Source organism: Sturnira hondurensis, unplaced genomic scaffold (genome assembly GCF_014824575.4).
Source record: "Sturnira hondurensis isolate 20B ecotype Veracruz unplaced genomic scaffold, ASM1482457v3 Scaffold0006713, whole genome shotgun sequence".
NCBI classification, from domain to species: domain Eukaryota; kingdom Metazoa; phylum Chordata; class Mammalia; order Chiroptera; family Phyllostomidae; genus Sturnira; species Sturnira hondurensis.
The window spans coordinates 4,464,671-4,483,603 of NW_028079344.1; the positions used below are offsets into that span (position 1 = coordinate 4,464,671).

At 42.8% G+C, this 18,933-nt stretch overlaps 1 protein-coding gene across 9 annotated transcripts in view; it reads left to right on the forward strand.

Moving 5' to 3' along the window:
• PTPRM (protein tyrosine phosphatase receptor type M) overlaps positions 1-18,933 on the forward strand; it is an 827,815-nt gene that overhangs the window by 717,828 nt on the left and 91,054 nt on the right. For all 9 annotated transcript variants that reach the window (XM_037050333.1, XM_037050337.1, XM_037050335.1 and 6 more), the window contains one exon: positions 6,488-6,575. In XM_037050333.1, coding sequence (XP_036906228.1) covers positions 6,488-6,575 — 88 coding nt within the window. The remainder of the gene's footprint in view (positions 1-6,487; positions 6,576-18,933) is intronic.

An 18,933-nucleotide genomic window follows, 5' to 3' on the forward strand; every position in this document is an offset into this window, starting at 1 on the left:
AGGAGTCGTTGGCATTCACTGGAGCTTGCCTGGTTTCATTTTTATTGTTTCAGAGACTTATTACTCTTTCAGAGCTGTTCCCAGGCTTGCGGCCTTTTCTCAGTATGTATGAGCTAAGGTAGTGAGAATCAAACACTTTAATTACATTTTAAGTAGAATCAAACATAAGTATATTTATGAAAATTCTAGCAGAAGATACAGTGAGACCATTAACTCAAATCCCCCAAATACATAAAGTGTTCTTTAATAATAAAAAGTCCATAGTCGGTGTGTTAAATTGTATCTGCATATTAAAAATATGCCCTAAACACTAAATATTGACTAAATGTACATATTATGTTTAAAACCCCTCCTATAAAAAGTACACTGGGAGTGTGGGACATCACGGTGTGTCTCCCACGCTTGTCCCTGTGTGGCCCGAGGATGGAAGGCCACCTGCTGCCGCACGGTGAAGTTAGCCGTGCCTCTCTTCGTCACGTCTGCTCTTTCAGGGGCCTCTTTCAGAGCCATGCCTGCGCACTGGTTGAATCTGATTTTAGTAAACCTGCTCATACTTTTGTCAAGCAAAAACTGAAAAATTAAAGAGCTAGAGATTGTTCTTAAGCCCGAACATAAAAGCTGGTTTCGGGCATGGGGGATGGTGAGGAGCAGGCGAGCAGAGTGTCCCCAGTGGCCAGAAGCCAGTCGTTGGCATATGCCCGGGACTCAGTCTTCCGATTCCTTTCGGGAAGGGAGTTCTCTCCTTCCCAGCACGAGAAGGACTCAAAACCTGGTTGGCTCTACTTTCAACAAGTGTGATAGGACCGGCTCTTCTCTAGATACTTCATAAAATATGTGGCAGTTAACTTATTTCCCAAGGAAATAGGTTCTAAACAAAATTCTTAATGCATTCACAAATTCTCCCTGGCAAGGTGGCTTAGTTAGTTGAAGTGCCATCCCATACACCAAACGTAGTGGGTTTGATTCCCGGTGAGGAGCCGGGGCACATACCTAGGTTTCGGGGTCAAGCCCCAGCTGGGGCTCACATGAAAGGCAACCTATCAACGTTTCCTTCTCTCTAAAGTCAGTGAGTATATACTTGGAGGAGAAATGTTTTTTTATTTTTTTAATCACCCTTTTTTTTTATTTAATTCTTGTTCAAGTACAGCTTTCTGTCTTATATTCCCAGCCCTGCCCGCCCCCCCGCCCCGTGCTCCCCATCTCCCTCTCATTTCCGCCCCCCACCCTTAGTTACTGTCCATGTGTCCTTTATACTTGTTCATGTGAATCCATCCCCTTTTCCCCTATGATTCTCTCCCCTCTCCCGTCTGGACCCTGTCAGCCTGTTCCGTATTTGAGTGTCATTGGTCGTATTTTGCTTGCTTGTTTGTTTTGTTGTTTAGATTCCTGTTAACGGTGATACCATATGAGAAATCTTTTTTTAAAAAACAACATTAAGAAATTCAATGTACATAGTTTTAAATGAGCACATACAACTTTAGATTTTCTTGAAGATAAAATAGCTAAACAACCCAAGTGACCATCAGTAGAAGAATAGATTAAAAACCTGTGGTACATTCACACAGTGGAATACTATTTGGCCATAAAAAGAAAGCAATCTTACTCTTTGCTACAGTGTGGATGGACCTGAGGGCATTGTGTTAAGTGAAATAAGCCAATTAGAGAAAAACAAAACCTTGTGATCTCACCTCCATGTGGAATGTAATGTACAAATAAACTAACAAAATAGAAATAGACTCATAGCTGTCAGAAGGAAGAGGGTGGGGGACTGGGTGAAAAATGTAAAGAATGTTAAAAAATCATCACAGGTAACAGCAAAGTCATTAACAGAGGAGAGGGGAGGAGTGGGNTTGGCCATAAAAAGAAAGCAATCTTACTCTTTGCTACAGTGTGGATGGACCTGAGGGCATTGTGTTAAGTGAAATAAGCCAATTAGAGAAAAACAAAACCTTGTGATCTCACCTCCATGTGGAATGTAATGTACAAATAAACTAACAAAATAGAAATAGACTCATAGCTGTCAGAAGGAAGAGGGTGGGGGACTGGGTGAAAAATGTAAAGGAATGTTAAAAAATCATCACAGGTAACAGCAAAGTCATTAACAGAGGGGAGGGGAGGAGTGGGGGGAGGCAGGAGGTGGTAAAGGGAGGTGGATGGTGACCGAAGGAGGCATGCCTTGGGGGTGGAGACACAGTACAATATACAGATGAAGTGTTATAGCATTGTACACCTCAAACCTATAAAATTTCATTAACTAATAAATTCAATTAAAAAAAGGAAAAATAAGAATAGCTAAAGAACTTCTGTTCTTTTCCAAAGAAAAGATGCACAGGATAAAATTGTTTAAATGTCTGTTTATTTCTTTAATTTATTAAAAGATATTTAAAAGCTAAACAGGGTGTGAAATAAGACATAGTAGGATGATTGCCTAGCAAAATTACCTAATTTTCTTTCAAGCATATTTTGCTTGTAGGTTTATTAGTGACTCTCTGTTTATCTTATGGTCTGCCAAAAAAAAAAAAAAAAGGAGGTGGGTTGCAGTGTAGTCAGAGAAGGCTCAGTCTCTTCGTCTCCCAGGAGGACAAAGAGTGGACGTAACCCTGCCGCTCTGGCGTGGCACACCTGCCCGGGCCTCCCGGGGGACCAGACAGGAAGCGGTGTTCTGTAGCACTGATGACCTGCGTCCCTGCCCTGATTGTTATTCTTGCTTAGAATTCCCAAGCTGGGAAAGCAACCAGGGGCTCATAATGCGAAAGACCCACATGTCATGTCACGGCTTCTCTGCATGCCTAGTGGTCCTAGAGCTGCAGATAAAGTTTTGTTTTCTAACTAGAAATATACACCATTAACTCTTGTACTATTTCAGGCAAAAGAAGGAATCTGAAGTCTAAGGTAAATATTTCGCTAGATATTTTCACAACAGGCTAACAGAAATCAATAACACTTAAAACTGGGTCCATCTTAAAATAGAAAAAATTTAAATCTACATATCAAAAGGAAACAAGGCCAAATTGCTCAATCTAGAAGTTCATATTTTTTTTATTCTGGGTTCCCCATAGGCATACTACTTACTTTCCAAGCCAAGAATAAAGACACATGGTCTTGATCATGCAAATGTGTTTCTGGGGAGATTGGCTGTATAACTGGAAGCAGAACTGTTCCGGAAAGTGAAAGTCCCAACCACCGTGTCCGTAGGGGGTCAGGAGACTATGAGGACACTAGTCATCTGATCTTTCCTTGGAGCAGCTCTTTCTGTTGGTTTATTTTGCTTTCATTTAAGAAAAAAAGACATCTTTCCACTGAAGGTGACTCACATGACCCCTGCGTGGGAAGTTGGGAGGTGCATGGCCACAACTGCATCTTCTGTGGGCCCTCCTGCCGCCATTGCTTCCCTCAAGGATCACATTATCTTAGGAGATAAGAAATTGTCTTATTTTGTAAAAGTAAGCAACAGCAAAACAAAGTTTACATAACATCTTTTACATTCTTTTGTTGTAAAGCTTCATTTACAAACAAGGAGAAGCCCTCACTGGTTCATTCTACCAGCATTCACTGATGCGTAATTAGTACTGGGAGTTAGCACTTGGGCCCCACCCTTATGAAAGCATGCCAGGAAGTTCACGGAGTGCCCAGATGTAAGGAGTTTGGTTTTCATGTCATTGTTGATCTGTGTCTGTTTCCTGGTCATCAGTTAAATGGAAGCAATCAGATTAAAATAACTTGGTAAAAGTCAGGGCTAATCAAAGTCCTGTCATTACCACAAATGCTAAAAAAACACAGCTGTGATGTGAGCACTGTCCCCCACAGGAGAGCATCAGTGTGTCAAGAGTGGGAAGGGACTCGTGTGGCTTTGCCTCAGGTGACTTAGGAGCATTTTCTTTTATTCGTTGAATGAGTGACTCTTCCCTAATTCAGCACTGACCCCTCCTCCCCCTACACGCATATGCTGTGGGACTGTTGCCTAGTGGCCGCGGATCTACTGAAGATGCCAAGATCCCCCTCAAAGTCACTGACCTTATTCATCTTTCTACCAAAAAAAACAAATTTGAAAATTTTTAGATGGATAGAAAAGACTGAGGGAAATGAAATTGGTAATTACATCATGACAAACTCAAAGTAGAATTAAATTGTTATAGGAAAGTCAAATAATAGTTATTACTCAACTATAAAATAGTCATTCACAGAATAACAAAGACACTATTCAGGAAAAAAGTATAATTTTAAGATCCTGAAAGCTATTTTTAAATATATATTGTATAGCAGAATCAAAGTTACATGTTTCAATAAATTCCCTGATGATATAATGGTCTTGTTCTAGATGGAATTAACTAGTGCTTTAATGCTAGTATATCTGTTTACTTAATGTATTAATAATGTGAAAATGTTTTAACTTGTATTTGTCCTGTGTAGTGTTTTACCCTTCAGTGAGCAATGTGTGGTGTGGATCTATGCATATAGCACTGCATGTACAGTGTCTGGGATCCTGGCCTGCCCCCAGGCTTTTTTCTAAATGATAAGTATGATGTAAAAACCATTATTCTGATGAGGTGGTCATGGTGATTACAACTCAGGTGCCTTACTTTAAGGTGTACAGTTTAAAACTAACTGGCATGTTGAGCCAAGAGTGGTGTGAGCTTTTTTCACTCCGGTGTTGTTATGAGACGGCGTGTCCTCCTGCCACTTTGTGGTGTGGAAGCGCTGCTCCCCGTGGCACTGCTCCCTTCCAGGTGGGCTCTGCTGAGGAATGAGCTGCACGGTGACGGCAGTGTCACACAGCCGGTCACACATGGTGACGGCAGGGTCACACAGCTGGTCATGAAAAAGGTGTGGACTTTACAAACTGTGGTGGAACGAAATCTGCAAACTGCATATGCAGGTTTTCCAAGTACTCAAACCCCTCTCACACTTGCCACGGAAGGAAGGTTTTATTTTGAGATCAAAGCCACCCAGACTGTCTCCAAACACCAAAACTGCTCATTCATTTAATAACTAATGACCAATTCCTCCTGTGAAGTGTGGTCTCTGTGCGAACAAAATGACGACATGCCGTCGCTGTGCTCAGGGAGGCCACAGCCATGTGCAGAGACAGCAGGACCTCGTGGTCAGGTCTGCGTACCGTGCGGGTGGGCAGGGCTCCCCTTTGGGTCTGTGAGCAGGTGAGTCCTCCCTACTGCAGCAGCACCAGAGAGCAGTTGAATTGCTAAGGTATAACTGGACCCATAGAAAAGGAATAATAACCAGACAGTAATCACCGAATTTTGGTAATTGGTGGAAATGATCTCAATGGCCAAACACCATAGGTAAATGGAGGTTTGGGGGAGGGGCATAAAAAAAAGTTCGATTTCTAAAGTGAGTGTTTGGAAAGCCATCTGGGGCTGTTTGAGGATGTGGGTTCCTGGCCCTTTCAGCATTTTGGATGGAGCTCATTTATCTGCTGCATCTGCACGTCTCCTTCCCCCTCTTCTGTCCTGTCCCAGGCGGTGCCAAGAAGTGTAAGAGTAGCTGTGGCAGAGACAAGGAGTCAGTTTCACAGTAAATGCTTCTTGTACCATCCTTCTTCTCCTTACTTTCCCCCCTTATGGACACAGGAAGGTAAAATGGATTGTGGACTACAGTGGAAATAAAAGTCCCAGAAGAGGGACATTTTCATTATAACTTCAACAGAAAAAAATATATATCTGTCTAATAACATGAAGATTAAAGGCCCAGGGTATAATAATGCCAAATCCCTAAATAAATGGGCATCTAAGCTCCATTAAAAATGAAGAGAAAATTCTAGCAGAATTTATTAAAATATTTTAGCCTTGAAGTTATAAAGTCTTAGCTTACCTACTTTCACAGTTTTAACCAAAAATAACCTTTTTTCATTTAGCTATTGGGAAGAAAAATGATATTTTTATATCTCTTAGGAGAATATTGAAAAAATGGTAATATAATTCATAAATTGAAAAAATATTCCATCTTCTGTGTTAAATATGAAAGTAGGATGGGAATGAGCCACACACCATTTTTAATGGACCGTATTAACAGACTGTGCCAATAAATTGTGGGCTCACTCTTCAGCCCCATGTGTGTTCCCAGCATTTACCTAAAAGTAAACAAAAAGCTGAATGAAATATTTTAAATACAAAATACTTGAATAATCAATCAGTATCATTTTGTGAACATTCTTTTTCCTTCATAACCCCTGTACATTTTTAAAATTTTTTTGTTTAATTATTTTTCAAGTACAGTTTTCTGTCTTTTACTCCCATCCCAGCCCACTCCTCCAGTGCTCCCCACCTCCCTCCCATTTCCACCCTCCTTAGTCCTTGTCCATGTGACCTTTATACTAGTCCCCGTAAATCCCTCCCCTTTTTCCCCTGAAATTCCCTCTCCTCTCCCCTCTGGTCCCTGTACATTTTTAAGGCCTCCTCCCTCCATTGTTAAGATCTGTGTTTACTGCACCAAATTGTAATTCTTCCCATCACTTTTCTCCTTCCCCCAGAGCTTCTTTGAAGGGCAGTCTGCACCATGGGACTCTGCTAAGAAAGATGAGAACAGAATGAAGAACAGATATGGGAATATCATTGCGTGTAAGTATTGACAGTGTAATTGTGCCATGGTATAACTTTATTTCGCGTCTGCTAAGATTGACCTCCAGCCTCACATGGCAAGAATTTATAGTGCAATTACTGCCTTCATCCTGCTGGAAAAGCTGCTGTCATGTTCATATTAAAGGAAGGAAAAACTACCTAAGGACCCCCACTGTGTCAATGTGTCCTGCTTTAGGGCCAGTTTTACTTGTAGACATAAGGTTTGGGTAACGTGGGTAATGTTAAAATGCTGAGAAAGAAAATGCATTGTAGGAGTAAACATAACAGTCCTAATGTTACGCAGCTGCTACATGGGAATAAATAGAAATAATGATGTGCAGCACGCCCTGCTGCAAGGAGCTCAGAGTTCTCCGCACACATTAACTCATTAATCCTCCAGACACTTGGGTTAGGTAGGTCAGTAATAGCCCCATTTTAAGGACAGGAAACTGGAACTCAGAAGTTAAATGATAGTCCCCACATCACAACACTCATTAGCAAAAGAGCTAGGATTATATCTCAGAAATTCCCAGTTCCTAGGAACTGAATGTTCCCAATCCATAATGCCTTGGACGGTTTTTAAATTGAGCCCAACCTCATTAACGTTCTGTAACGATGCTGAGACACGTGGTAGATTGATGAGCCTCCTGTTCCCAGGGCTGAAGCCATCCATCCCCTGCAGTAAATTGCTCTAAGTCACACAGTCTGCACCAAGTGCTCACAAGGTACTAACAGAATTAATACCATTTCTAGATATATGTAAATTAAAGCAAAAAATGTGGAAATGGACACAGAAAGCATCTAGCTCATCATGTCTTCTTACAAAAGAACAATCTTGAAAGGTTTGGATAGTCTAGGGGAGCAACATATGAGCTTCATTGATCGTGGAAGTGCAATTAAATTTTATTCGCCTGAGTAGCGTTCTCTAGTAGGGCTGTGGAGATGCTGTGGCAGCGCAGCACGGCCATCCTTGGCGGGCAGCCTGTGTCCGTGCTCTCCGATACTGTAGCCCCTCACCAGGCGAGCACTTGGAGTGTGGCTGGTGCAAGTGAGGACCTGAGTTCTGGGTTTTATTTTTAATTAAGCTTCTTATTTCGTGATAATTGCAGAGCTACATGTAGTTGTAAAAATAACACAGAGACAATGTATATGCATTACCCACTTTCTTCCAATGGAAACACCTTGTAAAACTATAGTATATAGCAAATAATATGTAGTGAATACTTGGGGTACTGACACTGATGATAACAGTCAAGGGACAGTACGTTCCCATCCCCACAAGAATCCCTGACATTGCTCTTTTGTAACCACACACATTCCCTTAATCCCTAGAAACCATTAATCTCTTCTTCATTCTTGTAAGTTTGTCATTTCAAGCATGCTATATAAATTGTATGTTATGTAACCTTCTGGAATTGGCTGGTTTTCACTCAGCAAAATTCTCTAGAGAGGTATCCAGGTTGTTGCACATATTCATTCCTTTTTTATTACTGAATAATATTCCTGGTATGGCTGTACCATTGTTTATTATTTTTTTTTACTAAAGTATAGTTGACATACAAATTATGTGACTTTCAAGTGCACAACAGAGTTATTCAGCATTTTACCTTACAGAGTGATCACCCTGATAAATGCAGTAATCATCCATCACTCCACAATTGTTATACTACTGACTGTATTCCCTGTGTTGTACCTTACATCCCCATGACTTCCTGATTTTATAGCTGGAAGTTTGTACCTTTTATTCCCCTTCACCTTGCTCACCTATCCTCCCACCCCCTTCCATCTGGCAGCCATCACTTTGTTCTCTGTGTCTTTGAGTCTGTTTCTTTTTTGTTTCGTTCAGTTTCTTCCATTCTTTAGATTCCACATACAAGTGAAACCATATGATACTTGTCCTTCTCTGTCTGACTTGTTTCACTTGACGTAATAACACTCTAGGTCCATCATGTTGTTGCAGATGACAAGATTCCGTTCTTTTTATGGCTAATATTCCATTGTGTGTATATATATGTATATACATGTATACACAAACATGCACCGCATCTTTATCCATTTGTCTATTGGTGATGCCCATGTTGCTTTTATGTCTTACCTGTTGTGAGTAATGCTACAATGAATGTAGAGGTGCAGATATCTTTACAAATTATTGTTTTCTTTCTTTTTTTTTTCAGATAGATACCCAGAGTGAAATTGCTGGGTCATGTAGTAGGTCTATTTTTAGTTTTTCCAGGTAGCAACTGAGCTTTAAATTGTATTTGGTCTAGTCATTTTGCATTTAAACAGTACATGAGTCTGGTGACTCCCAAATTGGACAGTGAGAATCTGCGGTGTATCTGTATACTTTATTTTTTTTAAAGGGAGCAGGGCTTACACACAACCTTTGTGAACCGTCCTGGTTGCGCATGAGCACACCCTGCTTTCCCTTTGGCTATTCATAAAGCCAGATCACTGGTTTTGCAGGCAACAAGTGTAATTTTGAGTATTTTGTTTGTTTGTTAGCTGAATGCTTCACTTGGTCATGTGAGAATCCTTTTTAGATAGAAGATGCTTCCCTGAGATCTAAGGCTTAAACACCTCTCCGTGAATTCAGTCAGCACTATGGAGCACCAGACACTGGCCCACACTGAGGGTTCCAAGGTGATGGAGATAAAGTCCCTGCTCCCAAGACAGAGCAGACTGGGCCGTAAGAGTGCTGACTCTAGGTCAACAGAAAGAGCACAGCTCTGTGTTGGAACTGTGTGTACTGCACTACCAAGGCTCAGCAAAGGAAAATGTTATTTCTTGCCAGAGAGTGGTCATGGGAAGAATTGGTTGACCAGTACAGATATTCCAGTTTCCTTCATATTCTCTGGGAGTCCAATGAAGGTTTGTACTGGTAAAAGATTACAGATTTGATATAATGGCTTAGAGCAGGGTATCAAACTCACTTTCTCTGGGGGCCACATCAGTTTTGCAGTTGCTTTCAAAGGGCCGAATGTAATTTTAGGACTGTATAAATGTAACTACTCCTTAACTAGGGGCAAGGAGCTCAGTGCTGCTGCTGAGTAGAAACGGGTGCCTGACTGGATAAAACACAGTGGAGGGCTGGATATGGCCCATGGGCCTTGTGTTTGCCACCTTTGGCTTAGAGAATGCTTCCCAGGAGTTCCCGCAGTTCTGCGACAAAGTCTAAAGGGATTCGTGGAGGTGAAAAGGGGGATTCACAGCAGCCCCTGGCCTCGCTCATACACCATGTGGAAGGGGATGTGGATGAGCTTCTGCCCTAAGGTTGCTATATCCCGGATGTGGGCCTGAGGCTGAGTGTGAGGCAGTGTCAGCAGGATGTGCTCGGAGATCCAGCTGGCCTCGTTCGGTATAGCTTTGAGTCTGCTCCTTGCCGAGGCATAGTTTAATGCCTGCACTTGGTAGACACTTGAGAAATACTTTTAAATGATTAATAAAAACAATAAAAGCTACCATTTGCTGAGCATTTCCTATATGCTAGATACCACTCTAGGCACTTTATACATATTAACTTACTTGCTCCCTATAACAATACCATGAAAGAGATATTGTATCTGTTTTACAGTCAAGGAAATTAAGGCATAAAGAAAGTAAAAGGATTGCACAGTTAAGACACAGAGGCAGGATTTCAACCCAAGAGAAGCTTTTATAACCACTAACAGTTGGTCCCCACCAGCTCGCCACACTGCCTGAACTTCCCGCCATCACCGCTGTAGCCTGCACAGGCCAGTGGCAGTGATGAGAGACAACTTAAGGAGACGTTAGCACTCTCCCTTCCCTTTCTTCATCTCCCCAGGGCAACCCAAATGTAAGAACCATATACTTGCTGTTGAAAGGTAGCTTTGAGCTACGCCCTCTAGCCCCAGACCGACCCTCATGTCCCCGGGCAGAAATTTGAGAGCTGTCTTCTGCAGAAGTTCTTCTTTGATGTCTATTGTCTAAGACAGATAATGAGGTCAGCATCTAATTTGTAGTAATTGTTCACCTATCATCACTCATTGACACCAAGCGCAGAATGGCTGCTCAGGGGAACAGGACGTCAGAGTCCATCTAGTAACGGGCTGGGTGTGGGAAAGGCAGCAGCGACCGGACGGTGTGGCCTGCAGCCTGGTGGTCCGGTTCTGCAGGATGGCTGTGGGGTGCTGGCCAGCACATTGGAGTACCAGGTGGGAAGGGGAGCCCAGCGAAAGATGTGCGTGGCCTGACCTACCTCCAACCCTATTGTAATCAAAATTTATACTGTCTTTTTCTCATAAAGACATTTAAAACCCACGAATTCTATGTAAATATAAACTACTTCAATTCTCTAAGTGTTGTCCTCATTTTCAAGTTGAGGCATGAAGAGATGACGTTACTTGCCTGTGATCACATCAATAGGTAGGGGTCATTTTGTGACTTAAAAAATGATTTTCTGGTTTAATTATTTAGAGAAGCTTGTTTTTATAGACTCAAGTAGAGGCACTGCCCTCCAGCCAAACGTGGAGAGTCTGCCAGCTCGCTGAGGCGTTCCAAGCAGATTCTCTCCTGTCAAGTTCCGTTCAGCCTCCAGACCTCCTGTCCCCTGCCCTCCACCTGGGCATTCTGGGGACTGGGCGTACAGCTGTTTTCCATGGAAATGTTGAATCTCATTATTCTACCTTATTTCTCCTCATAGCTGGACTAAAAGTATGTGGTTAAGCAGATCCAATAATTCATCCCCTCATTCCACAAATAGCTATGGATCACTTACTGTTTGCCAGACACCGTGCTAGGCACCGTGACAGAAAGACGATTGAATATAATCGGGCACTCCCTCCTATCAACACATCCAAGCTCAGGGCTGACACACTCATTCTGAAAAGGGCCAAATAATACATAGTGTGGGCCTTGCAGACCTTCCGTTCTCTGCGCAGCTCCTCGGCCCTGCTTTTGAAAGCCTCCATCAACAATACGTGAATGAATGGACTATCTACAGTCCAATAAGTCTTTTTTATTCACATCAAGCAAATGGCTGGTTCGAGCCCACAGGTGGAGGACAGATCCCTTGTAGCTGTGAGTCTGAGCTCCATTTCCGGGTGGTCCGCCCAGCCATCGCCTCTGCTCCTGATTTCTGGGGCTGATTTTCCAGCTCCCTCCTGCTCTCCATTCCAGCCCTCCCGGGCTCAGTCAGTGTTTCTCCACCAGGTCGCACTGTTTCAGTGGCTCGCTGGGGATAATGTGCTGAAAGAGGGAGGGAGAGGCAGACCTCTCTGCCTGTTGCACTGTCCATGCTCTCAGTCTGACCTCTCCACTGCCGTAGCATCCAGCGCCTTTCCCTGTGCACACATGCTTCTCTTTTTCCACATATTTTTAAAATAAAAGCTGTACATAGTTAAGGTGCATAACATGATGATTGAATATGTACAGTGAAGTGATTACTGCAGTTGAGCTAATTAATATATCTTCTCTGCACATACCGGTAGTTGCAGTTGCCATGTGTGTGGTAAGAGTGCCTGAAATCTACTCTCTCAGCCTGTGTCCAGGTTTATTCACCACAGTCATCTGGCTGCACATTAGATCTCGAGGTTTATTCACCCCCCATAACTGCAACTTTGTACCCTGTGGTGAGCATCTCCCGTTTCCCACACCCCAGCCCCTGGCAAAACCATTGTTCTACTCTCTGCTTCTATATATTTAATTTTTTTAGATTCCACATGTAAGTGAGATTGCATACTTCTTCCTTCCTATCCCTGTCTTCTTTCACTTAGCGTAAGTCCTTCTAGGTTTATTCATTCAGTTGCAAATGGTTATCTCTTCCTCTAGTTTCTATTTTCCAAAGTCCCTTTAGAGCTGCCTGTGGTTATTAATATGACTCTGTGTAAGTCTCTATGCTAGCATAAACCGAAGTATCACTCAGACCACCTCCCAAACCATTATTCCTGCTCTTAAAAGAGGGTATCCTTAGATGTTACTGTTGATCCACCCCAGCTAACTGGGATGAGTTTAATACCACAAATGGGCTGCAGGTATACACTACTGTTGGCTTAATACCAGAGCTCTCTGGTGCCAGCCCTTGCCCAGTCTTCACATCAGACCACACAGGCCAAGCGTTACCTCGCTACGGAGTGGCCCCAGTCTGGTGTGAGCTTCCCAGGTGACCCTGATGGAGCCACTGCTGTGCCTGTGACTGCTCTGAGAGCCGTCATTTGGAACTGGTTCCTTTGAGATTGTCTATGTGTCTTTAGTGATGGCAGTGGGAAAATATCCTCAGTAGTGTTAGAGTTGTGGAAGGATTTGAGGAATTAAAAAAATGAAAGTACTTATCTTAATCATGCTTATGTATATACCCACATCGGCTGTGTAAGTCATAGGGAAGAAGAGTGCTCTCACCATCTCCCCTGACCCCCCCAAAAGTATGTAATTGTGGGAAGCAGATTTCAGTAGCTGGGAAGCCTGCTCCACAACACCTGGGCCTTGGAAATAACATCACTAACTAGGATGAGCAATGGGGGGATTCAGTCAGCATCTTAGAGATTCTTGATAGTGCTTTCAGAGAACATAAGAAGAACTAGTAATGATCACATTCCCGGTTTTGCAACAGTGTTTGAATATAAAATGCTTTCAGTGGTGCTTAAAAACTGTTTATTGGCATTTGCTCTTAAGTAAGTTAAACTTTTTTTTTATTTATACTATAAATTTGCTGAGCTAGCCCATTTCCAAATATAAACTAGTACCCAGTCCACCATTAGCATACCACACACATGAACATAGCCCTCCTGGTACTCCTAATTATAATTAACTCAGAGCTTAAGTAAGACATACACCAAATCTCCCAGCTAACAGCAGCCTCTTATATTGGGGGACCTCTTCTCCAGGGGCAGGTGATTAGAGGTGACAGCCAGAACCTGCAGACCTTTCCCAGACTCCCTTGCCCCTTTCCGTGGTCCAGTCGGCAAAGACATATTGGTCTGACATGTGCCAGGCTCCGTGCCAAGTTGAAGGAAGTCTTTCAACAGATATTTATTGAGTGCCTATTGCGTGCCAGGCACTATCCTAGGTGTCAAAGAGAAAGCAGGACACAAAACAGGATTCTTTGCCCACATAGCATTTAACATGCATGTGGGGCCGACAGTGAAACAGCCACTAAGTAAACTGAATAATGTATACAGTAGAAAGTGAGACATGTAACAAAAAAAAAAAACAGCAGGGAAGGGAGATGGTGGCACAAAGGTTGCAGCTTTCAAATTTGTGGTCAAGGTGGGTCTCCCTGAGAATGGAAGATGCAAACAGTACCTGATGTAGGCAAGGAAGGGAGCTGAATGAAGGCAGAGGCCCTGAGGGGTGGCCCTGCCTCAGCAGGGTGTCCCAAGGAGCCACGTCACTGGAGCAGAGTGAGCATGACCAAAGGGAGAGGTGGGAAATGTGCAGATGCTGGGGTGACCGCAGTGAGTCAAAACACAGTCCCTGCCCTCAGAAAACTGACATTCCCTGTGCGTGGGAGGAGAAAATTAAGTGATTGTATTGGACTAAATGGTTATACAAACAAGTGAAGTAAAGTTAAGAGCCACAGAGAGAGAGGTACGTGGGACTGTGAAACCCCATACCAGCAGTTGACTTATTCAGGGGGTGTGAAGGCTTCCCTGAGGACAGGAAATGGAAGCCCTCATACACTATGAACAGACTCTTCACCTGAGGGAACCCTTGAGTTTGTGGAACTGGAGGAAAACCCAGGTTGGAGCTGGGAGGCATAGGTGAGGGCAGTTGGCCAAAGAGGGAGAGAAGTCCAAGCAAGACCTGCAGGGCCTTCTAGGGAGGATTAAGAATTTTAGTCTTTATTACAAGAACAAGGAAAACCTCATTAAAGGGATTTTTGAGGAGAAGAGATGAGGGTTGTTAATTAAATTTGCCTTTGGAAAATTTAATCCAGCTGTGAAGTAAAACATACTAATTGGAAGGGAACACTAGCTAAGAGATTCAGTAGCCCAGGTGAGAAGCAATGATAAGACTAGAAAGGAAGTAGGTGGATTCAAGAGACATGATTGGCCAAACTGAATGGACAGGATGTGGGGTAAAGAAGTCAAGAGTCAAAGGTGTTTCTGACTTGCAGAAGTATGGATGGATGGGTGGGTGGATGGACAGACTGTTTACTCAAGTGGGTAACCCTGGAAGGGAGCCATATTTGGAGGGCAGCTCACAGGTAGGTAAGAGGTTGGTGGTAACAGGGAAGACTTCTGAGGGGAATCTGAGGACACTGAGGTGCCTTTGATACATTCAAATGAGACATCAAGCAGGCAGTTACATAGACTGCTGCAGAACCGGAAAGAGAAAGGTCTGGACCCGAATATAGATTAGTGAATTTGGGCATTTAGATGTGGGTGAAACCATTGGCATGGTGAGATTATCTGTGCAAGGAATGTAGAGGACATCAAGAATCTAGAGGGGCTTTAATGAGAGAAATGCTGAGACAAAACTACCCAACACATACAAAGGAGCATTGCACCATGGAGCACAGGGCATGTTGCTGTCCTGCTGGAAAACTAGTGCAGAGAAGACTATGATGTAGCAACCTGAGGATAATTCATGAACTCAGCAAGAGCTGCTTGCATGGAGTGGGTGAGGACTGAGAAGGCAAATGAGTGAAGACATGAGGATAGACAGCAAGGATAGACAGCTTTATTAAGGGGAGCAGAGAGGGTACCTTCTGAGCTTTGGTTTCCATCTTGATTGGGCCCCTCATGCCCTCCTACTCCACTTCCCTGGCTAATTGTGTGGTAGCTGGGAGGAGAGTGAAAACTCTGCCCCACCTGATGCTTTCAATCAGTAACCCAGTCTGGATGCCCCTGCTGAAGACACATTTCCAGGAGTTTGTTTCGGTAGCAGCATGCTTCTCTCTGCCAATTGAGTGACTCCTACAGTTTCACTTTTCAGGAATCTACCTGTTATGACCCAGCTTAGGTATAAAGGCGAGTGACGTGAGGGAGGCTGAACAGAATTTAGTTACATAAGAACAAACCATCAGGGAGAACTTTTGGCATTAAAATTCAGGTGGATGAGAGTAAGGGAGAAATAGATTGATACACAACATTTAGAAAGGTAAAAAGTAAATCTAGAAAAACCAGGCAAAATAAAAGTCAGGGGTTCTACCAAGATTCTGAAGAATGATGAGTAAGAATCTTTGACAGAGCATCAGGTGAAAAAGAGACACAAGGCAAGACTAAATTAGGAACACCTGAAACCAACAGCAAAAATAAAACTTAACACAAGCTACCCACCACTATACTCACAGGTTCCTTATTTGCTTCAAGCTCAGAACATGCCTGGCCTGAGCACCAGGTGGGCACAAACAGGGGTGTCAGGCTGGAGCAGGCGTCAACAAGGGGTAAGGCACCAGGCACTCCCAAAGGTCATTTGGTTTTTCCGCATCTTGTACCACGAAACCTGTGTAGCAGCAAGCATGTAACCACAGGAAGAGCAAAACCCCACTATTTGAAGATCGTTTGTAATTAAAATTAATTTTGAATCTCGTCTCAGTGGGCAAATGTTACTCAGATCACTGTGATTCCAATTTACCTTAAATATGTCATCTACATTTAGCAGAAAGAGTGACTAGGTAGGCGGTGAAAGATTATAAATGACACACTGCACTTCTGCTGCTGCAGTAACATCGAATCACATGCAAGCCAGCCTGTTACCTGTATCTGTTATGTTTAATATGAAAACCTTAAAATATGTGAAGCTACTTACTGGTATTTCGGAGATAATGTTACTTCAGGAAAAGGGCCTAGGTAACACGTTTTAGGGGCTTAGAGCATAGAGACCTGTTTTAAATCTCAAATTGCCCCACTTCTATTGTAGGAAGCAAACATGCAATCATGCACACACACAAAAATTCATGGACACATGCACATTCATAAATACAAACATGCATGCACATATGCATGCTCATTCATAAATGCAGGCGTGTATGCCTCCACTCATGCATCATAAACACATGCATGCATGGATGCAAACATACATGGAGGAAGCACCAGCAGATTATAGTTCCTCAACAGTGAGCAGTGGTTAGTTATGCTTTGTAACATGTTTTTATGTGCCTGTTTCTTACCCCCCAAAATATAATATACAGTAAATGCATTATTGAAAGAAATGTGAGGAATGGCAACACGGCCTTGATGCAGATTATTCCTTAACATGTCGTATTTTTGTTACCTTTCTTCATGGGTAACATTGAGCTGTGATTATAATATAAACTTTGGTTGGATTTTGATCACATTCCACTCATCCATGGCTAAATAGGTTACTTTTTCCACAATTATAAAAGCAATGCATGCATATTAAAGAAAAATGTGCACTAATGAAAACTTCTGAAAAATTGCCCAGAACCTCACCGACCAAATTCAAACCCTGATAATTCTTTTTCCGTTTCTTTCAAATCCCTTTTTTGTTCTATACTTTGAAGCGGATGGCTTTTTTTTTAAAATAAAGATAGGTCTTTTGTTTTCTTGCTGATTATGAAGTTAGCATAAGCTGTGTAGACAATGGAAGTAGCACACATAATCACAAAGACGAAAGTTAGACATCACTCCAAACCTTACCACCAGCAGAAACCCCACCCTTTCAGTTACCCGACCCTGCACTCCTACACACACATACAAATACAAAGGGCATTTCACAGGACAGACTCTCATGAGACATGCTGCTCTGTAACCTGCTCTACTTCACTCTGCAATATGTCACTGGGATCCTTCCAGGTAAAGACAGAGTAATTCTTTGTAATCCTTTTTAATGACTGTATCATACCCTTCTTTTGTAAGACCACTGATGATCAGTGCTCTATTGATATCATTAAATATCAATAGATATTTAAACGAGGTGGAGCTAGAATACATTTTGTTTTAGAAAAGAAGATCCCAGCGCAGATTCACTAGAGAGGGAGGTGTCTAGAAGCAAGACCGAAATGGTCCAGGTGAGACTTTATCGGGTCTTGAGTGAAGTCATTGGCAGGAATGATACAAGTGACAGCTTACTTTCACTTAATTCTTACCGGGTTCCACAATTTTATCACTGAAAGGAAAAATCCTCCATAAACCTCATTTCAGTAGTTCTTAAACACTTCTACTAAGTACATGTGAATAATGTAGGACAGTTGTCCTCTCGTAGCAACTGTAGGTCCATTGCCAACTCAGCCTTTGTTCCATCAGGGGACAGGCAGCAGCCCAGCAGAGGAACTCTGGGACGCTCTCAGTCTGCAAGGCCATGAGACACCCTTCCCGCCTTTGAAAGAGTCTTTTCCTAGGATATCTGAGGCTAGAGGGGAACACGAAGAGCTGTTCTTCAAGGGAGAGAGCCAACTCCTGATGTTTTTAAAATGTGGTAAAATATATGACACATAAAAGTTAACCATCATAAGTATTTTTAGGTGTACAGTTCAGTGTCACTAAGTTCATCCACCCTGTGGAGCAACCACCACCAGCACTATCTCCAGAACTTTTGCATCTCCCCAAACTGAAACTCTGCACCCATTAGACAAGTGACTGTTCCCCCTCCTCCCAGCCTTGGTGCCCACCATTCTGCCTCTATCTCATTATTCTAGGTACCTCACCTGAGGGATCTGACAGTACCTGTCCTTTTGTGACTTGCTTACTTCACTTCGCATAATGTCCTCAATATGAGCTCTTTTATTTTTAAATAGTGAAATATTGGTACAGAGAGGGGCACATAACATCCACATACAGTTTAATGCATTGTTGTGAAGCAAACACTCGTAAAACCACTAACCAAGTCCACAGTAGGACCCTTGCCAACACCCTGGAAAGCCTCAGTGAAACACCTTGATTCCTCGAATGCTGGGTTGGTGGCTGTCCAGATGCCCTAGTCGTGAGCCTGGGAAGCATTATGTACGTGTGCTCATTCGCTGTGTGTTAGGCAGGACCACTGCAAATGGCAGTGTCGGCTGTGCTGGGGTTGGGCTGTACAGCCTGGTGAGAGGTGCTCTTGTGGAAAATGAGAATGGGCACTATCAGCCTGTTCTCTGTTTGAGTGTCTTCGGTTATATTTTGCTTGTTTGTTTGTTTTGTTGTTTCAGTTCCTGATAAAGGTGAGATGACAGTGACCAGAGAGGAGAGGGAAGGGAATTTCAGGGGAAAAGGGGAAGGATTTACAGGAACTAGTATAAAGGACACATGGACAAAAACTAAGGAGGGTAGAAGTGGGAGGGAGGTGGGGAGCACTGAGGGGGGTGGGCTGGGATGGGAATAAAAGACAGAAAACTGTACTCAAACAACAGTTAAATTATTTAAAAAAAAAAACAGTAAAAAAAAGAAATTGAAAATGGGCACTCTGTGGTCTCTGACCACAAGAGCTTATAAGCTAGTGAAATCAACTTTAAATAAGA